The sequence below is a fragment of the Typopeltis vanoorti genome, chromosome 16 (genome assembly GCF_054136105.1).
Source record: "Typopeltis vanoorti isolate ZY-2024b chromosome 16, IOZ_Tvanoo_1.0, whole genome shotgun sequence".
NCBI classification, from domain to species: Eukaryota; Metazoa; Arthropoda; class Arachnida; order Uropygi; family Thelyphonidae; genus Typopeltis; species Typopeltis vanoorti.
In genome coordinates, this window is record NC_143564.1 from 57594274 (window position 1) to 57619879 (window position 25606).

General features: G+C 34.1%; 2 protein-coding genes across 3 annotated transcripts in view; one reads left to right on the top strand and one right to left on the bottom strand.

The window, feature by feature from the left end:
* The window catches only part of LOC150098042 (nose resistant to fluoxetine protein 6-like), a 352140-nt gene that overhangs the window by 58584 nt on the left and 267950 nt on the right, over positions 1-25606 (top strand). For both annotated transcript variants that reach the window (XM_090406583.1, XM_090406584.1), the window contains one exon: positions 20517-20588. In XM_090406583.1, coding sequence (XP_090262709.1) covers positions 20570-20588 — 19 coding nt within the window. In that variant the 5' untranslated portion in view covers positions 20517-20569. The remainder of the gene's footprint in view (positions 1-20516; positions 20589-25606) is intronic.
* The window catches only part of Sec22 (vesicle-trafficking protein SEC22), a 65143-nt gene continuing 62451 nt past the window's right edge, over positions 22915-25606 (bottom strand). The window contains exon 5 of the mRNA XM_090406586.1: positions 22915-23360. Coding sequence (XP_090262712.1) covers positions 23212-23360 — 149 coding nt within the window. The 3' untranslated portion in view covers positions 22915-23211. The remainder of the gene's footprint in view (positions 23361-25606) is intronic.

Genomic DNA, 25606 nt, shown 5'->3' on the forward strand with positions numbered 1-25606 from the left:
AAGTGTATACGAACAGATTCCCACATCAACGACACTTATTCTGAACAACTGGAGAACAATTAAATACATATTTTTATTTATTTAATGGAAACCTATAACAAATTAGTATCGTGGGTGGATTTAGGATTAGAAAACCCAAATCCTGCTAGAGACCAAATATTAGAAGCTTTTTCAAAGACACTTCTGGCCTCCAAGTAAGCAAAACAGCAATTTACTGATATTTACTTATTATATATATTTTATATATATTTACTGATATATGTACTTTTACAGAAATAAACTAATTATATAGAGAACATTTTCTTGCCTTTTTCCCCCAACAAAATATGCTGTGAAATATTGCAATACCTATTCCGTATTCTTGACTAGCTCTTTCTCTACTGACTTCTTCAGCAAACTAATGTTGCACCTCAAAGACAGATGACCTCACCTCACCTCTTTCATTGATGGAAGAGGTGAGGCCAAGGCGGCTGCGATGAATGCCTTTCAAAAAACGTTTGCACATAAAAGAAGGGCTTAAATTGTTTCCAGTTGCTTTATCTACTTTAAAAAACTAATGTGTCGACAGGAGGTATTTTCGAAGATGAATATATCAGTGTGGACATAGATTAATTTGTTTTGATAAAAACCCAAATCACCCTGACTTTGTATATGTTGTGCAGTTAAGTGATTTGCCACTATCTGCGGTTTTGGAAATATCTAATAAAGCGGACCTTTCAGAAAAATTAGCTTTCCTCCTCATACACTACAAATTACTTTTCCTTCTTTTCTTTTTCTTTGACCAGTTTGTTGTTGGAATCCATCCCTACTGAGTAAATATCCCCCCCCTCCTGCCAATGCCACTGTCCTGTGAAATGCCTTAATAAATTTATTTGTTGCAAGACAACGGTCACTAAGTAGACAAGAAAAAAAAAACAACTAAGTTAGCCTACTTTAAGATAAAGGCACCACCGCATATTTTCCCCTTCTTTCTTCCTTACAGAGGGAGAGAGAGAGAGTCCTCCCGGCTACTCATAGAAACCTGTTGAAAGTGGGTCATACTACCACTGATGTTCTTGGTGAGAATTATTTATTTGAAGTAGGTGATCGCGGAATGAGTAGGAGGAGATTGTACTAGGAAGATTATTCACTTCTATATGAATTGGTAGACAACAACAAATGAAACGAACGTGCTAAGTTTATAGAAGTTTTATTCAAATCCTCAACACTATGCAGTTGTCATAATTTAGGTTTAATGCCCAGAGCACCTAAGTGCAGGTCGTCTATGCGTTACAGATAGCATTTGCGTGTAAGATCTCAGGGAAATTTGTTTCCCGATGAGAAAAAAAAAATGGATCTCCAGACAGAGGGGATCCCTGCTACTTTTATTGTAAGCTAGCTAATTCGGTCTCAGTTTGGAAAAAACTCTAAAAAAAGTTGTATGAGTCCTTGTAAAATAAGAATGGACAAAAAAAAATGATGTTAACAATTTAGCCAAACAGTTTTGCTTAAATTTTTGCTTTACTTTCGATACTTTGGTTTCTTATCGTATTTCAAAATACAAGAATCTATATTAAATTTTGCTGCTTAATTTTTGAAGCTTACTTCATGAATTTTTCAGAGATTGAAGAAATATTTGAAATGTTTGAAAAAGTGCGATATTATTTAGAGTTATCAATTTGACCTCCGATCGATAGTTATGAACGTATTTGTTCTTCCCCTCCCTCCAATTCCTTTATTTATCGGTTTGGCAAGGAAATTCGCCATGCTTTATTACATACATACATACACAGTTGATGCTTTCGTTCGCTCATTTTATACCTACATGATTCGAATTTTGTGTTTGTTAATATATGGTGATGAAGGATCTTTTCTTGTTTTTTGTGTAATTTTTGTTGAAGAAAGTAGTCAGATGTTGTGATCTTGGGTAATAGTAACTGTTTTAACGCACCTTGGAAAACTTCCACTAATTTCTTGTTGAATTGTTATATAATGTACCATTCTTTTAAAGCATTAGTAAGTTCTACTGGCTTGCTTATGCAGTACGACCAGCAGACCTAAGCCATTAGCAATAGACCCCCACATCATTACATAGGCATTTAAACTACATCGTTGGGACTACTCAGGTAAAAAAGCATATTCAAGGCTTTCTTCATACTCAAGACTTCCATGAAACTGGAAAGCTTTTCGGAACATAAAATAAGTTGGTACACCTTGATGGAATCATTTTCTTTGAATGCAATACTGAATCGAATTCTTGATTTCAAAAATTTAATTCCAAGCTCTTCTGAACTTGCTGATCAATAATAATCATAAATAAACAGTTCGATTTCAGAATCCTTAGTATTAACCGGAAGGTAAGTGATGTCGAAGGCTGATACATTCTATTAATTAGGTCAAGAATCTATTGCAACAAATAGTATTAGCGCAAAAGTAGTTTCACCATCAAGGATATAACCGAGTAATTAATTGAATGATGAAATATGAAACAGACAGCATGCGCACATATGGCAAGTATTTCAAAATAAGCCTTCCCATTTTAATGTTTAACAAAAAAATATTCTGTATTGAAAGTTTAAACATTAAAATAAAAAAAAATAGTTTTAATAAAAAAAATGTAAAAGTAAATACCAACTACAGATCAACTGGATATTTTATTCAGAAGTTAATGCATTCTTAAATTCTATGATCCTGAAAAATAATATATCTAATTAAAAAGCTTATTTTGTTTAATTGAGGAGAATTCAGTAGAAATTCCAAACTAAGAAGGAAGAGCCATCAGTTATTCGTTCATTTTATGGATGACATCAGCCATTTAATAAAAATATTAATTTGCCTGAAAAGCAATTAGCCAAACGACTTGCTGTCACTTTTGTTGAAGTCTAGTTTGCTGAGAATCCGGTGCTTCCAGCTCAGTCGGTATTGACGATGACATTTGGTTGGAAAGACCTTGGTTCTATGATGAGAACCTTCTAAAGGGAAATTAGTCGATTTAATGTAGAGGTGGAAGGGTTTTTTCACCCGGAAACTCGGACTTTCCATGACCGATCAGAAGGCAGCACACGCGGTTAAAGATTGATGTCTTAGTTGCTTCGGCCGTAATTAAAAAAAAAAAAAAGAAAGAAACTGAGAAGCTTCTTAAAGTATTTTCTAAATCAAGATTGAAAAACTGGGATATCACGTTGATATATCCTGCATGGTAAGGAAAGTGAAGTTCGTATAACAAAAGGAAATGCTTGATAGAAATAGCAAATGAAGTAATCCATCTTGATATAGCACTAGGAAGCTGGCCAGGAAGGACACTTGTTATGACAAGTTTTTAAAATAGCTTCCCTCTTGACCAAACCAAAAATAAAAGTAGGAAGAAGCTGAAGATGTTTCCTAATATTCCACTTGTGTCAAAATATCAGGAAGCATCTCGATTTTTCCGAGTTCAAAGAGAGCAAGAGATGAATACCGATCAGCAAATTATCCTTTTTGTTAACTCTCGATATGACATTAATCTTAAGGCGAATTTTTGTTTGCGTGTTCTTTCGTCATGCTCAATAATGGTACGGTGATTAGTACACCGATACAACAACGGCAAAGTATGACTTCTGTTTAAAGTGGTTAAATTCGAGGCATTTTCTGAAACGTTCATCAAGAAATGGCAGAAGGAAATATTACAAGCAGAGAAGAGGCGTGAACAGCTATGTGCATGGAACGTGCCTGGAAGAAAGAAAAAAAGAAAGTAGGTATATCAAATTATATTCTCCCAGGTAATTAAAAGTCTGCAGGAAAGAGATCCTGTTGCTGATAAACACTGCCTGCTTTTTCCTGTTTTTCAACTGCAGGCCGGTTCTGCTACTGTTATACCGACTTCGTTGTATAACAAGGTTAACTGTTGCATATTCAGATCTCCAGGTAAAGGGAATTAATGACTTATATGTCAACGATGGTAAGAAACTTATAAATACCTTCGCTTTGCCAATAAAAACCAAGTTTCAGTATTTTAGATAGCGCATTTCACAGCAAATTTGTGTCATGGTGTTTTTGTAGATGGAGCTGTTGAGATAGCAATTTTCCCTTCGTCAAATATATCGCCTTTACTGTTGCAACTCAGGTTAAACATTTCTTGATTTATGAATTAGGAACAAAACTGGGGTTCCATTTCATATAATTTCATAAATGACTGAAGATTATCGGGTGTTGACGCTTTATACAACTAGGACATACAACCAGAGGATTACATATTTACATCATTTCTTAGTTTAAAACTACCGATCAGGAAAACATCTACTCCCCGGCTGTCTCTCAGATAAAGCGATCTTTAGATCCACATAATCGATGTGATTGATGACTTAAAATTCTTGCTGGATGGTCCTATGATATTCTTACATTGACAAATGATACCAGCTCTTATCAAGCCACTGGAACTATTTGTCACAGACACATTTATACTGCACCGATAAATAGAACCTCCGAACGTCTACTTAAATATTGACAATTTTGTGGAAGGATGATAGTCAGGTTTCTTTCGATTTAATTATTGCAACTACAGGTAATGTCTCAATTTTTCTTTTTCGGTATCACTTTGAAATGCATTGCTGGCAGTTCTTATTCCGTAATTTTTTTTTTTTTTTTTCAGTTCATTTTTTTTCTCTCATTTTGTTTTATTTCCAAAAGGCTCTTGTTGGTTTAGTATGCTTCACGACCAGCAGTTCTTGAATAGTGAGAATGATCAATTATGAGCCTTTTGTGATAATTTAATAATCATTGATACAGTTTCAACTATATTATCAACTCAGTGGCCAAAAATATTAGACAACTCAATTAGTAACCAGCGGCTATCGACATATGGCAGGCAGCAGCTATAACGATGCGGTAATTTGTATTCAGAAGACATTAACTATTCACATATGCGTGATGATAAGCAAAGATTGTCATCTAAAATGACTCGAACGGAAGTGAATCAGGCGAGCCGATCAAGTGATTTAGATGATTCAAAACAGTTAACCGCAGGGATGAACAATCGGCGCATTAGCGAAGGATTGTTAAATCCAGTAATGTGCTACAATTGGTCAAATGACTGAGTCATAAAAGAAGCAAACGCACCATACATTCCACACTTGCCTCAGACGGTGTATAACAGCAGGACATCAGTGAGAGTATCAACTCATGTCTATTCAAGAAAAATACGCAGTTATAGCTAAGGAATGGAGAATGAACTTTAGCATCGAATATTAAAATACTGAAGAAAAGTCGCACAGAGTGATGAATCACAGTTCCCTGTTATTTCTGCAGATTGAAGGACAAAGGCATGGATACAGCAACACGAAGCCATGGACCTATCCTGCTTGGTCACAGCAATATGAGGCGGTATTGGTAGAGTGATGGTCTGCGGCATATTTTTCTTACATTCCTTAGCCCACTTGATACTAGTAGGGCAAGGGTTTAATAGTGCTGCCTACCCGAACATCGTTACTCTCAAGAACATCCATTTACGCTGAACCATTCCTTATATGTAATCAGCATTTACAACAGAATAACGTGCCATGTTGTTCTACAGCATGTCACGTTATTCTGGAATGGCTACGAATGAAATACGATTGTTGCTTTAGCTTAACGAATCCCCTCCCCCCCATTTATCAAATTCCAATCTCACTGAGGATACGGGAATTTGTCTTATCTGCCTTGAAAGATACCTATGTGAATTTTTTCGAAACCCGGGGGGGGGGGGAGTCAACGTCTTGGCGTATCTATGCTGCGCAGTAAAGGCTGGTTAATCAGTTTATCAGTGATATTCATTAAATGAATATCACTGATAAACTGATCACTCAGAATACTTTGAATATTCTGCAAATTGATATGCCGCGCGGATTCCATTAAAGTGCCTAAATCATGCAGTTATTTTCAGTGCATATATTTTCAATACGTAAATATACGACCAATCGGACGATTGCACATTTCCTATAACTCATCAAAAACGATGTCTTTGTGTCATTATTGATCTTGGAATGATTTCATATTATGTAAAACATAAGTTACTCACTCGTATAATCATTTATGGAGCCACAATGATAGCATCAAGTGATGTTATATTTTAATTCACATTAAACTCTAACTTCACAGAAGTCGTTTTTTTAACTCGACCTAATAATAGTCCACCTTTGGCTGCTTGTTGTGATGGTTCACTTTTGGGATTTCAGCTGATGATCAAAATACGGAGGTGATAGTTTCTTCTGTTTTCTTTCTTTCATCCCGAAAACTCGAGTGCTTATCCCTGTTGGACAAACAGACCAACCAGAGGACACATAATTGACAGACATAAGCTATGATGATTGATGAAATCTTTCCACCCAGATCCTATTAGACCTCACTCCTGTAATTACTTGCTGTGTTATTCCATGGCTTTTGAATATGCTATATTAGTGATTGCTTGCGAAATTATGCATAATTTCGCAAGCAATATATTTGTACTTACAAATATATTGTGTTGTACTCTATGTTCATTGTCTATAAAACAGATTGAAACTGATAGTTTAATTCTTGAGAAAGGCTGAACAAAAGAAACATGCGTCATTCCTTGTACTGAAGTTTTATCAATACGTTTTTTCAAATAAATTAACAATTTCTGTAATATTTCTTATATTTCTTGATTTAAAATTCGTGTTTAATTTCTATGATATAAATAATGTAATAATGATATTAAAATACATCAGCACCTATTACTGGGCTTAACACTATGCTTTTTTTTTTGTTAAAAAGTTGAACCATCCCTCAAGAAAATCGAGCGTACTTCTGATGGCAAGCGACTACTTCCTTGTTACTTTTCTCAGAAACCAGGAAGTGATACCTACTGCCTATGAAATAGGGTATTCTTGATACTACGCCAAACAGCGTAGTTGGGCAATCATTTTTATTAACTGAAAAATCTTAATAAGGTTTTGAACTAATCCTATTCTCTTCTGAACGAAAGATATATGCTGCCACTTTTTCGATATCGTATAATTTTCTGTTGGGACATTCACTCATGAACTAAAAATTGTGAAATAATACGAAATCAAAGGCTATTTGCAGTGTGTTAATTTTTTTTTTGGTTTGTTTTTTTAATGCTGAATATCAGTACAAGCAACTGTAAACGCAACCTTATTGTTTTTTAACAACCTTTATTAATTTAGTTTCCTTGCTGAATTAATCGCATGAACCTGATCACTCTGCGGATCGTTTGTGAATTTTAAGGTAGCAGAGGTACTGAATTTCAGAGGACTTACAGTACAATTTAAGTGTGGTATTTTGCTATAGCTAAGCGTACACGAGAGATTCACATATTCGTAAACTGATGAACAACGAATATTGAAAAGAAAAAAAATAAAATAAAAATAAAAAAATAGCGCGCGTATCTTACCCGCAGAACCAATCTCTATAGTACATTAATGCCATGGGCGGCCTAAGGATTTTTTAAAATAAGTTTTAAAATGTTCATTTATTTTTGTATCTTTTATTTAGTCCGAAAGCCCTGATCTTTTGAAAACAAACATGGAACTTTTTCAAACAACCTCAGGTGAGATTGTTTCGTTGTCCGATTTAAAACAACCTCCCTTTGGGGAGGTTGTTTTAAATCGGACAACGAAAATTCATGAAATCCGATTCAAAACAACCTCCCTTTGGGGAGGTTGTTTTAAAACAACCTCCCTTTGGGGAGGTTGTTTTAAATCGGACAAGCATTCATGAATTTTGTACAAGATGCATATTTAGAGAGCGCGAACGAGCATAGGCAAAACTATTTAGACGAAGCTCTTTGGTTGGAAAGAGAACTGGGAAGGAAGGCTAGTGTGAAAAAAAAAATCTTTACCAGGACTTTTCAATGGAAGATCAGTTTGCCGGCCTCTTGCGGATGTCTCACCTTCAACCAGTCAAGCTGGCCAGTAGAACACATACTTAGGCATAATACTAGTGTACTCATTCCTTAAAAAAAAAAAAAGGGGGAGGGGAAGCCCTAAACTATAGTTTATTTTGGTAAATTAGTATCTTAGTTGTTGATTCGCTGGAATTACTTTTTCAAGTAAGTATAACAATCTATCCTCATTGGAAGGGATGTTCAACTGGAAACGAACCGTGTCATTTTACATTGGAATCTCAAAGAATTCTGCACATTTCAACTATTGTCTGCGTCCTTCCATATTCAACTTGACAGCATCCAAACCTGTTTATCATCGCTTAAGAATATTCCATCAGAGGTCAAGTGGTATTAACTAAAACGAGAGGTGGGAACATTTTTGTCAAGTGAAATTCTTACCTTTGCTAAGAATGTTATGAAGGTGAAGTTGAGCGTGGTATCCAAGGTCACCTAAGGTGCTGTGCCCAGAAAACGCTTTGGTATTTTCCATGCTCTCTCAATAGTTGACACGCTAATCTACAAACCTACATACACGGAGGTCAAAGTTGGCAGGAACAAACTTTCTTCTGAGCCTCGGGCTAGTGAAGTTTAAACTTTCTACACCCTATTAATTACTCAAAATGGAACATTCGTTTAATTACAAATGTGTTACTTTAGAATTAGAAGGAACCTCTAAACGAAGGTTGCTATTCATCTTCCTTATATGTGTGTCTTCAGGTTAAACTAGGGAAGGCCATGTACAGTGGCGAGGTTTAATTATGGTAGTATGACTTTGCTAATCTTAAAAAAAAAGAAGTAGGTTATTAGAAGTCAGAAATAAAAACGACATCATGACCAAAATCTAATTCTAAAAATTGATATGATATATGGTATCTTCATTAGTGCTTCATTAACAGAATACTAACAGTTTAAAAGCAAGTATGGAAATGATTAGAGGCGATCATAAACAGATGCGTTTCGCAATGCTTTTCTTGATTAATGACGTCATTCGCTATCAATGTAATTGATCTTAAAGCTGTTTTTGGCGATGTACTGTAGGCTATATTTTCGTATCGATTTTGCCTGTTGCCACTAAAAAATATAATTAAAATCAAAATTGGGTTAAGCCCTCAGACTTTAGTGATGATTGTAATAATTAAATCTAATTAAATTACGTCTAAGTACTAGCGGAGTTGTTGCTCTTATTAAAATCTGTTGCCAAATTTTGTCATTAGGAATAGTCTGATTTGAAACTAAAATTGAGATGATTCGACAAATTTTAATAAAGATCTCAAATTAAACTAAGTTTTCAAACTTTTTCCTCCCTTCTTTAACGCTATGAAATCGTATAAGCTAAATAGAATGTCGCATAGTTTATACGCATTCTATTTATTTGATAAACCATTAGAAAACTTAATTCGCTGAAACGCTCTACTAAATTATCCATAAAATAATTTGATTTTTGGCAAACTTGATGCCATGCTCTCACGGAGATGCTTATTTAGAGGGAGAGTAGCAACTCACTACGTATTCATTTCTGCATGGCTAATATAAATGATTAGTTATCAACAGCAGTGCAAGCGCTAGGGTCTTTGCCGCCCGCATGCAATTTCTATCTAAGTGCCCCTGTAACGATTCGGGCGAGTGTGGCTCTTTTACGATAATAGAAATTTAAATTATTTGAAATTTCTTAAATAAATTTTGACAGAACAGCCACACGTTGGTTCGCTAAATGTAACGATCCCGGGGTGTTGACTAGGCAGGATAATCGTTAAAAACCCGAATATTCAAAAAATTCTCAATAGTTAAAGCAAATTTTGATAAAGCCACTTCACTTTAATCGTTGAATATAATGATGCAGGGATTATAGCCTTCTCACCGACCCGAATCGCTAACAAAATTAAAATGAATTTTAATTAAAGTTAAAATTTATTTGAACTAAAGTTTAAAAAATTCTTGCATTTTAAATAATTTTTATAAGTGGAATTATCTTTTAGGAAAATAAAAGAAACTCAAGATAGATGCGAAAATAAGAAAAGAATTGAGAAATAATTAGAACATTTAATATAAGTATTCAAAAAATAACATCTTTACAGAATAATAGAAAATAAATTAAATTACATAAATATACTTGAAATTTTTTTTAATTAAAATTTTAGGATTCTTGATTTCATATTAACAAAATTAGAAATAATGGTCTTAACTTCTAATTCCACACATATATCATTTTCAATAGCATTAACGCCAAACTAGCAGGCTTTTTTGTGACATACTTGTTCGTAAGTAGGTTTTAATCAATTTCAACTTGGAAAAGGAACGTTCACCGCTCGCTACACTAACAGGTAAGGTTAATAGTATTCTTAAAGCAATTGAAAATGTAGGGAAGGATAAATTATTGAACACAATAAAATTAAGAATCTCGAAAGAATTTTTAATATTTAAATTCTCCTTCCGAAAAATATCCCGGAAAGCACAAAACTCGTCATATAGTTCTATTGCATTTACGTCTTTATTGTCGCCGTCCTTCAAGAGAATCTCAAAATCGTCACAATTTTTTCGTAAATCTTCGTTATTAATTTGTAGTAATCTATACAAGAAATTGAAATTATCATAATATGTTTTTAGTTGTTCAAAACGTTCTATTAACTGAACACATAGCAACGTCTAGAAGTGTATAAAACACATTCACTCTAATTGTAATTGGAGGTTTCTGCGGTTTAGGAGTTCACATGGCATATTCCGGTAATTTGACCACATATTTTTATTAAGCTATATAAAACACAATGAATAAAACCCGACAAGTTTCGTAAGTCGTTTGACTTACATCTTCAGGGGTAAAAGGTAACTTGAAGTTTAAAACACAAAGAAAAGAGAAATTATTAATAATAGTTCATACTATACAGTTGTAACCGTCTGACTATTCATAAAATTAAAAATCAGAATGCAGATTCAAAGCAGTGCTGAGTTTAAACAATGTTGAATGATGCCACGTTCTGTTGTTCCGAGGTCTGACTGAGGTATATTTTTTATTAAAGCTGACCAAACTTGGTGGAGAATTAAGCCTTGATTTTTATTGCATTGTGTTGGGATTTTAAGCAGGTTTGCAGCTTCTTTAAATTTCCTTATGTAACAGTTTTTTTTTCTATGTACAACATGTTTGATTTCTGCCAGGGTACATTGTGGCGGGTGGAAGTGGTATGGTATGGAAGCTTAATTCTCCACCAAGTTTGGTCAGCTTTAATAAAAATATACCTCGGACATTATGAACGTGAACAACAGAACGTGGCATCATCCAACATTGTTTAAACTCAGCACTGCTTTGAATCTGCTGATTTTTAATTTTATGAATAGTCAGACAGCTACAACTATATAGTATGAACTATTATTAATAATTTCTCTTTTCTTTGTGTTTTAAACTTTAAGTTACCTTTTACCCCTGAAGATGTAAGTCAAACGACTTACGAAACTTGTCGGGTTTTATTCATTGTGGTTTATATAGCTTAATAAAAATATGTGGTCCAATTACCGGAATATGCAATATGAACATTCACTCTAAACTTATCTTCTGGCGATTGTGGCGTTTCGTCATGATGCTTGTACTCAAATTGTCGTGTCTTCTTTCGTCGTCGAACTTCCGTACCAGTTTCAAATTCTTGTTCTCCATCCAGCTCTTCACTCAGTTCTTTTGCCGTTTTTAGAACTTCTTTAAAATTTGTATCTGATCGATACTCTTGTAAGAATATTTTTAAGTTTTCGATAGATTCTAAAGCAAGTGTAATGTTCACATTTTTGTCTTGAAGCATTTTTTTACTCACAGGGTTTATTCTATTAAGTAAATCATGCCAAGTTATAAGAGAGCAAATAAATTTGTAGTCCTTCATTTTAGCACATAATGTTTGTGCTTCATGCTGGGTTTCTTTATTAAAATTTCAAAAAGTGCATCATAAATTTCTACTAATTATATCTTAATTCTGATATCGTAGAGGGCGGATTGCATTAATTTTACTTTCCCATCGCGTTTCTGATGGCTGTTTCAATGTTAAATTTTTTACGAACTTTAAAAGGATTGCCCAACGTTTGTGAGAGAATGAAAAGAAATTGTATATTTCTTGAATAATTGCAAAGAAACTAATTGTATCTGTTCACTTTGGCTGCATCGTTAATGATTATTCTTAGAGTATGAGCAGCACATGGCACGTAAAAAGCTCGAGGATTTTTGTTCAAAAGCAAATTTTGGAGCCCATATTTTTTCCCTTTCATATTTGCCCCATTGTCATACCCTTGACCTCACATGTCTTCAATGGGAATGTTCCATTTTTCCAGTTGTTCCATTATTGTTGCACATAAACCAGGACGTGGTCACAGGTAACAAAGCGAATAATAATGGTCATTTGTTCTGTTTCACTTGCATCAGGTGTGCAGTCTAAAATTATGGAATAATATTTAGATTTTCGAATTGATAATAAAATTGTATCTCTGCGTTACTTAAAGTTTCCAATATTTCATTTTTGACTGTCTTTACTTAAATAATGTACTCTATTGTTTCGTTGTAGGGTCCTTTCAACATGATTTTCTATAACGGGATCAAACTTCGCAAACAGGTCGACTAATTTTAAAAAATTGCCGTTATTCTTTTCATATAAGTTATCAGATGATCCGCGAAAAGCTAAATTTTGGCTACCAAGGAATTTTATAATTTCAATCAAGCGTTCTAAAACACTCGTCCAATGTTTCTTTTTCATTTCATACATGCTTTGAGTCTGGCAATCAATATTAGTTTTGTTTTTTAAATTTTTATCAAGTTCCTTCCATTTTAAGAAATTTTTCATGTGAGTTAAACTAGTCTCATGTGTATGCAAAGTTGTACTTACATTTCTCCAATCGTTATAACCTTCTACAAGACTACTTGATTCTGTAGGTGCAAAAAGTTTGCAACAAAAGCAAAAAACAGAATTTAAAGTTTCGGGATAAATGAGCCATGTTCTTGGCAGGAACTCCCCATTTTCCATTTTTCTATTATAATACGTGTCGCCAAATTTACGACCATATGTATCTCTGGGATATATTATATTTTTCTTTTGAACAGGCCCCATTTAATTTAAAACAACTCGTAATTTTTCATCAATATTTCTCCATTCACCTGGATCTTCTAAATTTATAGAGACTAACAATGTGTTAGTTTCCTGGTCAACTACAACTAAATCTTCTAACTGTTTTTCACTTAAATCATGCTGTCTTGTTATCTTGTTCAATAGTTGTAACAGTACTTTCATGCAAACTAGATGATGTGCACGGTTCGTCAACTCTGATTTCTGATGTATCGAGTTGGTTACAATCTGCATCAGAATATTTTAATATTTTAACAAATTTATTAAGAGCCCGTTTGTTTCTTAATATCTGCTTCTTTCGCAGCATGACTCTTATGATTTTGTGCACCGGATAACTTTTTTTTTTTAATACCATTTCTATTTTATAGCCACAAGAAATTATTACACTACACGACACAGAGATGAAATAATAGTCCGCACTGCGCTACTGTCAGTAGCCTACTGAGATGCGTACCATATGACTGGTTAACTAGCAACAAATGTTTTGTACGAAAATTCGTTTCTGTGCATTAAAACCGCTCACCGTTTCACTTTAGATAGACTGCAATAGACACAACATTCTGCAGGCAAGCGTTTAACCTGCTCTCGCTGCAAAATTGTAAACAGCCAGCTGATCAAAGAGGCGGCAATATACAATTTTTATTCAGTGTATCCGGCCTTATTTATTTTAGTATTGATCATTCTAAGAATATTTTGTTTTTATGATAAAAATGTTGTTTCTTAAAAATGAACTTATGAATCGTGCTCCGGCGGCGACGCCCCTTCGTAGCGGCGCCCGCATGCCCTGAATGCCCGCTTCCGCCAGCCTTGATCAACAAGCGTTGTCGTTACTTGTCTAGAAAGAGATCTGGATTCAAATCATGGTGCTAAGCAACATAGCCAAGTAAGTTAGACAATCCTAAGTGATCCACTGATTGTTAATATTAGCTAACTGCCAGTAATTCGGGGGTTTGCTCCTGAGAACCAGCCGCAGAACACACACACAGACACCGTGGACAAACATTTATATGAGACTCCAAGAAAGCAAGGGATGTTGGGCACATGTACCTTTGATGTTATCCCCAGTAAACGAGTGAAAATCAAGACGATTATCAATAAAAGGCGTTCTTGGTAAGATCTTGCTTACTGTGACCGAATAAGCCTTTGGGCTGCTTAGCTTCTTTTAAATTTCGTTTTTCAGCGTGGCCATCTTCTGATTAAACTATGTATAAATTCCGGGAAGTTTTTAGATAACAGCATATAATTGGACGATACTTTATGAACTACTAGCCCAAGATGCTCACTTCACACAAAGACGCAATCACTAGTACATCATAACAATAATACCTTGATCAGTGTTACTTGGAAGAAAACCAAAAGAAATGTGGTTGAAACAGTTATACGGTTCACCTTTATGTATTGATGTAAGCAGTATGAATATTACATATTACGAATCTATAGATTCGTTATATGATATCGTAGTCTCTACTAATCGACCAGCCATAGCCAGCAAAGGTTGGTCGATTAGTAGAGCCTCTGCTACTAATGGCTCAGCAAAAAGTTAAGGAAGTTTGAGCACGGTTAGTAGTTGGAAAGTTTCATTGTTTGTTTTCATGTAAACACATGAAAACAAACAATGAAAAATTATGAAAGCACTCATGTTTTCATAATTTCTGCGTAATGTCTTTGTAACCTAGATCCTGATGAAACTGTTCGTAGTAATAACAGCGAAACAGTTAATATACTACATATCCCGTGAAAACATTTCAGTCTTTCACTTGCTATTTGTATTTCAAATTTTGTAAATTTAGCGTGTTTGTCGTTTTAATTTTTTATTTATCTTTTTGATAGAACATCCGAACAAAATAAGAAACGAAAGATTGGTGAAGTTTCACACTACAGACAAAATGTTAGGAATGTAGTGCGAATATAAATCTTCTAACTTCTTTTGATTTCCTAAAAGATGTAAGCAGAATTCTTTTTGGAAGTAACTTTTTCTGAAATCAATATACCTCATGAACACCACCTTCACCATCGCGACAGCTGAGCGCACTATTGTGGTGTGCTAAATAAAAGGCAACAGAATATAGACTAATGCCTCCATGTAGTGTTCCTAATTTTAATTAATATTATACGCTCTTAATCGTGTGTTGCACGTTTGATTTTTCTGAATTGAGAGGTTAAAAATCCAAGGTTTTTCCTATTGCATGAGCCAAGGATTGACTAACTAAGGAGTAGTTTGAAACCAAATCTATATCCGCAATATCTAGCATCATGGAAGATTTCTTTTTAACCTGGGGTGTCCATATCCTAGGAGGGAAGCCATGTTTACCTAAATCAAAGACTGACTTACTCCGAATTGTCCGAAATAAGACCTATTATCAGCTATGAGTCTTTATTCCACTGAGCTATGCAGACACCTGATGTGGAAGAAAATATTATCTCTATGAATATCGAAACACAAATTAAATTTATTAAGATTGCCATCAACTGTATTAACAAAATCTGTTTTGCTATTTTCCATAATAAATTACCTTACACAACATATTCTAAAGAAATCCTGTTTTGATTCCCAGCAAGAGCTCTTTCTTAATATTAAAATGAGTATGAAAATATGATTCAGAATCTTTCGATTATTAAAAAAAAATACTGCAATTTTAATGCTTGCAATCTACAGAAAAGTTGCTATGTTTATTGCTACCGCAATTTTTTACTGCAAGGCAGAATGAGTTAACCTGTATTCTCATTAATTGTATATTATGTGTTCTTCCGCTTACTGACATTTTTCACTTTCAATAGAGGAGCGGGTTAGGCGAGACAAATGACAAATTGACTGTTCGATATATATTAAAAAAAGAGGTCAAACACCTAAACACCCGGAATTCCTTGTTTATAGCTGTCACAGTCCTCGTGCACAGAATTTAAGGATAGTTTGTCCTCGCGCCAATTTATTTCCTTCATCAGTAGTTTTGCTTTATATATCGTGAAATATTTCTACTCGGACCATTTTCATTTATTTTTCATATTTAATCACATTGCCATAGAAGGTAATTATTCAAAATTGCAATTTTCATGTCTCAATCCTTTTCTCTTCAAAAAGCTTCGAAATGGCAGCCCACAAGTCGCTTTAACATAAAATAACTACTAAAGACTCTGTTCCAATATGTCTTCCAGGCAGATATAATTTACAATCCCCCCAAGCACCCAAACCAGTGATATTTTTTAGATGCTGTTGTTCTTAGAAAAACGGAAAGTAATTCTTTAAATAAATTTACAGATAAAATGTTTGGTAAATGGTGCCAGTGAACCCTTGTGGAAATGGTATTTGCTTCAGTAGTGCTAGATTGCCCGAAGATAGACCGCAGTCCGTTCGATTTTAGTAGCCAATAGAGGAACCTTTTTTGACATTCTTGGCACAGGCAAGTTAAGTTTTTCTTCCTGAAAACTCTAGTTTTTAACCCACAAAAAGCGTAAATAAAATTCAAGTATGATGTGTGTGTACTACACCTGTTATGTCCCGAGATGGCGGCATGTCTCTCTCTTTCATATTCTCTCCAAAATATTTGATTGTTTATGGCCTTGAACTCAGTGATGTCCAAAGAGTGAAGTTCTTGTCGATTTTTTTTTTTTTAATTAGGACTAAAGGAGCTCTATTTACGCAGGAAATCTCAATCAAATATTGCATACCAAGTCAATCAGATTTTCATCTCTTTTTGCATTTGCCTACACTGAAAATCGTACATTAAGTTCAAACTCTGGATGGAAGATCATCATCACATTCCTGACATGTACCCTCAAGGGGTGTACAAGATATGATAGTACTACCTGAATAACTTACATCACCAGTAACTTCTTTTAACCTGAGGCCTCCATATCCTAGGAGGGAAGCCCTTTACCCAAATCAAAGATTGACTTACTCAGATTTGTCTGAAATAAGACCTATTATTAGCTATTCATTACTTCAATTCTAAGTGCTGACTTTCAACTCAAATAAAGATTCAGTATTGCTTGCTATAATGCCCCACTGACACCATATAACTAGCGTTTTGAATAGTTCTTCTCTTGGCACTTTGTCATATGCGCCTTTTGCAGGTCCACAAAACTTAAATACAGATTTTTGTTATATTCCCATGTTTTCTCAACTATTTGTTGTAAAGTGAAAATATCCCGAAAGCCTCTAATTGGCTTGAATCCAGCTTGTTCTCAACTGTATCTCAAGTACACTTGCATAAATTTTACCAGGGACACTGAGTAGGGAAATACCCCTGTAATTCTAACATTGTTTTATTTCCCTTTTTGTATATGGATACTGTGAGAATTCTACTCCAATAATCTAGAATTCATCTGTCCAGGCCTTCTGATCTATGCAGCCACTGCAAGACTTTTATACCTCCATACTTCAGCATTTCTGGCTGAATATCTACTCGCTCTGCCATTCTATATTTCAAGCCTTTGATGGCTTTTTCTACTTCAAGTATGGATATGCAGTACTGATTGCATGCCTGCTGCGCGTTTTTTTTTTTTACCACTGTGCTGTCACTGCTTGTTACATTCAGCAAATTTTCAGAATAATTACTTAATACATCAAGGATATCTTTTTATCCAGTTTTCATGTCACCTTTATCATCTATCAGTTCCTTTTACAGCACTCTTTCCTCCATTTCTGAGCTTCTTCAACAACCTCCAGAATATCTTACCACCTACTTGATATTTATTTTCTATGTTCTTGCCAAAGTCTTCCCATGACTTTTGTTTAGCTAGTTTTACAGTGTTTCGCTTTCTTACATCTGTCTCTGTATTCTCTAAGAGCTAAAGCTGACTTATTTGCCAGGAACTTTCAATATGCTTTCTTTTCCTTCACTGCCTCTAACTTTCTGTGCACACCATGGAGATCCTTGCAGACAACCTCACCAAATGCTCTCGGGTTGAATCAATGTTTTCTTCAGGGCTTGCCACTGAATCTTTAAGGTTTGGTTCTTATTCTCAAACTCCTTTTTTTCTGCAATAATGTTTGTGTATTTTAGTCTACAGTTCACATCTGCAAGCTGCTCAACTTTTATTCACTTTAAAACTTTCTTGCATGTTATTATTTTCAATATGAAATTCAATTTTATCCTGCTCAAGAATAAATGGTGATCACTTCCACTTTCAAATCCCCTGTACACTCTGGTGTCCTGCACCAGAGAGAAAACATCACTATCAACAATAACGTAGTCAATGAGACTTTTATTCCTCGTCTCTTCTCTCCATGTGAATTTGTGCATATTTTTGTGTTGGAACATTGTGTTAGTAATAACCAGTCCATGTCCTGACCAGAAACCCATCAGGTATTTGCCATTATTAGCTTTCTTTTCTCCAAATTTTCCCAAAATATTTTTGTATGTCTCAATCATTTCCTACTCTGCTATTTAGATCCCCAACAAGGACCAACTTTTCCATTTTCATTGTGTCAGTTGCTTTCTCTAAAGCCTCAAAAAATTCTCTACTTCTACCTTAGAACTTTTTTCCTGTGGGACCATAGGCACATATACTAGTCTCATTGTTCAGTTCCCCATTTTGATATTTGCCCACATCATTCTACTTTGATATTGTTTGCCATTCAAGATTAGCCTCGTATTTAGTGTTGGATACTATTGCCACTCTTTTTCCTTATCATTGCCTGAATATAACATTTTGTATTTATTGCTCAGAAAGATCTCGCCAGTTTTTGCCTAACATGACACCACCTCCAGAACTTTGAGTTGTGTGCACAAAGCAAGCTGGGTCCATTGCTTCATGGGGGCTCCCACAATTCTCTGCCTACCGTTGGTACAGAACAAGGTGTACCATGACTTTTTTCGTGGTCTTCCAGTGTCTAGTCACACTGTTCCCAACACCACTGTAGATGAACTTTTCAGTTCTTTGCAGAAATTAGTGGTTTCCACATAGGCATGCGACTGTCAATTCCGGTGTATAGTTTGGTGAGATATGGGTAAGGAACAAAGTCTTCATTAAATGCTTTTCAATTGCTGCACACAGGAAATCCTGTTTGTTGGTACAAGACTTCTCTGATCGCACCAATCTCATTCCTGACACTGTATGACTAGTTATACCTTTAAGACAAGTATATCTGCATTATTTTTCTAGTGATTAAACACCAGCGATATCTCAACTTTGGAGAATCCAGTCAGATGGACACACAATAAGCCCTTATTGAACTCCAAAAGATCCCCCTCCCCTTTGTGATCAACACTATTGATAATGACTAGCAGCATTTTTAAAGTCCAGAACATGTAGTGATGCATGTGACCAAGTACTGTATTTTACACGTATGCTGCATAAGCGGTGTTTACATACATCTGTATCAATATTCATTACACACAAGTTTTGTAGTTATAAAATATATAACTATGACCAAAATTTCACATATATATATAAGCAAAATTTCATATAAAGAATCTTTATATGATATGAAGGTCAGTTTACTTAGAAGAAAATCTTATTCTTTGCATTTAATTTAAATGACTGGTTTGCAGTCTTTTTTTTAAGTGGATGTTTTAAACCAACAGTAAATATGCCATGTCTAGTACCTCTATTTCATCCATATCCTGTGAAACTTTTCCCCTGCTTTTCATTCATGAACATTCTTCGAGAAATACTGGGAATGTACATGAAACTCTTATTCAACCTTTTGAACTGTGTCTTCAAGGTTTTTTTTTTTTTTGACATATCAATATGCAGTTTTCAGTTGTGATCACTATTCCTTCAAACTGTTCGTCTGCAGCCTAATTTATTTATTTGTTAATTTTTTCCATAAAAATATCTAACTTTTTTTCTTGCTGGATATCTGAATAGTTACAGTAAATCAATCCTCTAATGTCATTTTTATTCTGCAAAGAGTGGGCAGATCTTGGCTGCTCACCAATTTAGGCAACTTTAGGCAATTGGTGAGCAGCCAAGATCCACCCATAGCCATTAAGTAATAACAGCTTAAGGCTATTAATTGATTTTGATAACCACTGTTTATAGCTCCTGTCATTTGGTTATCCTAAATCTATTGTTGATTTGCTGCAAGTTCTGTAAACAATTTATCTCGGTTGCAAGGTTAAAAACTAGTTTATGGGAATTAAATACCTTTGGTTGTACCAGATTACTATGGACTAATTTGGGAAATATATGAAAAGGCCTAGAAAAAATTCCTGTATTCAACAGTTCTTTTGGCAGCTTTGCATTTCAGAACCTGAAACACTGCTATAAGGTTACATGAATTCTTTAAATTTGCACCATCTTAAAATAACAAACATCAAATGTCTTAAATTGTTTCATTTATCCTAATTTCTCATATGGTAACAAACTTCTGACTCAATTTTTTTTTTTTTTTTTTTTTTTTTTTTGGAACCTGGAATGACAAGATCTTTCTTCTTGGCCACTTTTTTTTTTAATCCGGTGGTAACAAGCTGTGTTGTCCCATTCATAAAAAAATGGATTCATGTGAATATATAAGTGGTTGGAACATTTCAAGAATGTCTGAGTATTCCTATCTCCCACCCAAAAAATGATGTAATGCTTTTAGAGAGTAGAACTCTTTTAGCCTTAATTTTTTTTGTTGACAGGTGGGCAGTCAAGTGAAGGACTGACTTTTCGGGAAGACAACTGCAGCCATTTCATGTCCCTAATCCTAACAGGTATGTAATATCTGAAAATAATCAATTTAATGGTCAATTTTTTTTTATTGCTAGTTCAAAACTAGAGTTTACAAGAGAAAACAAAACCTATTTGCCCATGCCAGAGATCAACTAAACTTGGGAAGTAATTGAAGAAAAGCCTAGCTATTAGGCCATCACTATTTGGAATTATGGTCAAAGTAACTATGTCTTGAGGCCAGTGTATTATGTTTGTTAACTGCAAGTGTTCTTTTGGCCAGTTTGTTTTGCAGAATGAAAATATTTCCTTGCCAGAAAAAAATCTTCCATCCACCTCCATTATGAGACCAGCTAACTAATTCCTTCAGTTAAATTGAAAGACGTAGCAAAAGTTCCTCAAATTGGTAACTATAACTACAATTGATCTATATAAATGAAACCTTCCTAGAGTGGCTTGCTATTATGGAAGCAAACAGCATTTCCACAAGGCCAAGGGAACTATTTGAATCACCTTATTTCATATGAAATTCAATATTTATGTAATGATTTCACACTCTTTTTTCACAATATGAAGCAATCACACTTAAAATAAAATGTTTGTGAATTATTTTGCATAAGCTCTTGTTGACAATGGCTTATGCAAATTAAACATAATATAAAGACAATGCAATTAAATAGGAAGCAGTACTCAGACTGACATATTTAAGTGATGTCTAATTTATTAGATATTCACTCCACCTTTCGCACTTCAAATCTATTTGTACTTCTGTTTGTGAATATACTTGATTCTGAAATTTGCCTCAACAGTAATGGCAAAAAAAGGAAAATATAACAGTTTCAGTAGAATATATATAAATTTATATTTTGTAAGAAATCTTACTTCATGGGGGGAAAAAAAAAAAAAGATATTGGTGCTGAGTATAACTAAGTTATAGAATGACTTTTTTTTTTCCAGATGCCATAAACTGTTTAAATTCAGTGTAATCAATATTTAATGCCTGTCAACTAGTGCTGCTTATATTAGCATTTAATAACAATCTGTACTACATAAGTTCAATATTTGAGAGTTCATATATACTGGCATAATACTGAATCACAACCACCTGACTAACATGTTGTTGGGCCACCTTTTTCATAGACATTGACTCATCTGTAATATCACTGATTCTGTGTCCACAGCTATGAAGTCTGTAAGGCAGCTAAATGTCTCTGTTTATATTAGTTTATAGAAAGTGCAGTGTTGGTGTGTCTCAGAACCTCATTCCAGAAAATCAGCATTTGATTGGCTTGGAAATTCAGCAAATTTGCCAACTCTATGGAATAGTTTTTCATATGTTCCAAAATGATTTTGGCATTCCTTACAGCTTGGGTTTAGGGGAAAAAATTCTCTGTTTTTTATTCCCAAAATGTTTTAGCCCTAACTTTTGGAGAGTGAGTAGGCATTTCAATCTCCACAGGTAATAGCCAATCAGATAGCTAGTCTAAGACTATCGCTAACTTTAAGTGGCATCCAGTGAAGAGATCGCAAACTAGTGTTGCCATCTTGTGGTCTATAACCTGAACACAATATAAAATTTTATTGTTTGTGGTTTCTACAGTCAATTTTCTTGAGTTTACAGAATGAAAAACCTGAGTTTTCAAGAGAAAAAGACCATTTGTCCATGCCAGAGATCAACTAACTCGAGAACCATACCTGTATCTGTTTATCTGCATGGTACAGCAGGAACTGGGACCCATTGAGACATTTGCCTGCTTATTGATTTGAAAAAGCAAAATTTTATATAGCAAGTGCCCAGATTATCTATAGGTTTCTCATCATTTGTAAAATGGGATTGTTATAAAAAAAGGCAATTGATATAACCTGATAAAACTATTGTGAAACCCTGTGCAAGGATTATCAGACATTACTGTGTAATGAAATGAAACAAAAATTCCAAGGGCATGCCCATTTTTTACTGATGAAGTTAGGATTCCAAATACAGTCTGTAACCTCATAAGGTCCACAGGAATAGTTTAATTATGATAGCAATGTCAGGATTTTTTTGGTAGTTTGTTATAGTGGTGAAAGTCAACTATCACTTTAAAATCATTGTCCAGCATATGCATGTAGATAGATAAAATGAAGCTGAACACCACTGTTTTCATCCTATTGGAACAGTAATGCTATCTACTTGAACTAGTTGTGGATGTGAGTTTGAATCTTAATTCAAACAGTGCAATCCCATATGGTGGTACTAGTAAGTGATACAGCTTACATTAATAAGGAAATGAGAAAAATGTTCACAATTTTTTCCGAGTTATTTATTTTTGCACTACAATTTGCAGTAAACCCAGTAAAAGAAAACTATCTAAAAGGGAATAAGTCCAATGCTGTAGAGTATTTTTTATTCACATATATATATATATATTTATATATACATACAATCATAAGACACACAGAAAAAGGTAACAGAACAAATGGGAAAAAAAAAAAGCTCAAAAATTCATATGATTTCAAGAGCAGAGTTGGAGATGAATCAAAATGGAAACTATATCAACTTCCCCCTTAACTTTACTTTTGTACTTTTAAGCTTTCAAAGAATATAAAAGCATAGCTTTTATATTTTTAGGCAGATGACTTGGAACATTCCTTTAGAAACTTTCTGTCCTAAGGAAAGTGTTGCATTTAAAGAACCCAAAAATACAGAAAAAATACAAACAATATAACAGCTGCTGCAGCTAATTTTGCATACGTTGATTTTAAATTTAGGTAGTGGGCATCTTTCTTATATTTCTGTGAAAGGTAGGACAAATTGCTAGCCTTGGTGTCTAGTTCTAAAAGAAAAAGAAAATTCAATTAAAATTAAAACACTTCCAGAACTATATAATAATGTATTATATACTGAATTATAAATTAAATTCAAGTATATTAAGCACTATTTTATTAAAGCCATTAAGAAATGAAGTTTAGACATTATCTTCTTTGAAGAACAATTTATTATTTCATTGCATTAGTCACTGCATGTGGCTAATTTATTTTACAAAAAAATAATAAAATGCAAATAACTTAAGTGATGAAATCCTCAATATGAATAAATTGGAATACAGACACAAGTACACAAAACAAGGAAAAAATTATACAATGTGAAATAATTAGCAGAGAAAATGCATATGTGCAAATTTTAGTTCCAATGTTTTCAGCTTTAAAATCACAGGACACACAGTACAGCTAATCAGGTATTTTTAAAATATAACTGAGGAAAAATGTTCAGAAGAAAAGGTAATTTAAGCCTACCCTCAAATATAAAAATAATAAGAGATGATACAGTTTGCATTTTTGTAAGAAGGGACAGGCCAATAATGAAATACCTGTATTCCATGAAGAAGAAAAAAAAAAAAAAAGCAGTCACTGACAGATTAAGATGTTTGCACCAAGAATATGCTAATTTTGAAAACAATCTGACTTTTAAATTGTATTAATTTAATATAGCATCAGTTGTGTATTTAAATTCTGATAGCATAGTTTAAATTTTTTGACAACATTTAAATTATCATGGACAATGCCTGAGGATCTGTGATTTAGAGAAGTCTGCTATGATGAACACTGATATACACAATGAAAACAATTGAAAAAATACTCATAGAATCAATCAACTGCTTCTTGCCACTATTTATTCAATGTATACATATTTAAATTTCTTGGCATCTTTAACTTATATTACAAGGTAAAAAAACTTTCTACATCTTTCTCTCATCCAGAAATTTTTATTAAGGTCAAGCACCTTTTGTCTACTTGTATATGAGATATATATGACTTCTGCATTGCTTTCAACCTTGGTATCTCTCCTGAGTCTAGCTTCCATCTCAATAAAGGTCGAAACCGGTCTGGGTAGTGGTCCTTCTCATTATGATTGCATTATACATGCCTGAAAGGGGGTGTGCTTTGCATTATGGGATACATACTGAGGCAAGTGATATGAAGTCATCAGTCTCTATATACAAGTAGCTCAGACATGAATATATTTCACGTGCAAAACTTTGTTTTGCTTACTTGGGAAAAGGATTAAAACTAAGTATAAAATTTCTTGGTATCTTTAAGGTAAAAAACTTCCTACATATTTAAATTTGTGTGTATATATACTGTATTCAACAGTATTAAAATAACATTTTTCTTACTAACCATCTACACCCAATTCATAAAATAAAACAAAGGTATTTGTACAAATTTAATAACACCAGAAATGCACACACTCAACTGTAAATGATACAGCACAGAATGAACAGCTGATAATTCACGTGTTGTAATGTATTAAATGTTATTAGCTGCTAGTGCTGTTAAGAGACAGTTCTGGAATGAAGAAAATACAATTTAATGTTAACTCTGTCAGTGATTGGCACTGTAATACTGTCAATCAAGATATAACTGTATTGCTGCAGCTTTGCCTTTCATTCCTATATTATCCCACCCACAATACAAAATGTACTATAGGTTTATAATAATCTTCATCAGAAACCACACACAAAAAAATATGGATAAGTATTATGCAAGTGTGCAAACATTTAGATTCACTTCCCACGTACTATTCAGTCATATCAGAAAATGAATGATAATGACAAACTGGTTGGAATGATCCTACTAAATAGAGGTAATCTTAACTAGACTGCCCTCTTCTGGATAGCATCAAGCATTTTGAAGGAGGTTTTTGGTACACCACTCCAAACGTTAGACTAGTATTCTATGGCTAGGTGGATTACAGATTTATATAGTGATAGCAACTGTACAAGCGAGGAGTACTGCCTTCAGCAGAAAAAAATAACCTTTTGGGAAAGTTGTGTGTTCATGCTAGAAAAGACTTGAAGAGTAAGTCAGCCCAAGATGAGACTCTAAACTTGCTTGGACATTTAGTATTATCAAAGGTAGAGGAAGGTGAAGGGAGCTTCCTTACGAATAAGAAGACTGTATTTTGATAGCATTCAAGTTCACTAGGCTGTCCTTGCTCTATAGTTTGGAACACATGAGCATTACCAGCTTTGTCAAATGAAGTAGCATGTGGAAGAATGCAGTATACTGTTATAAGCAA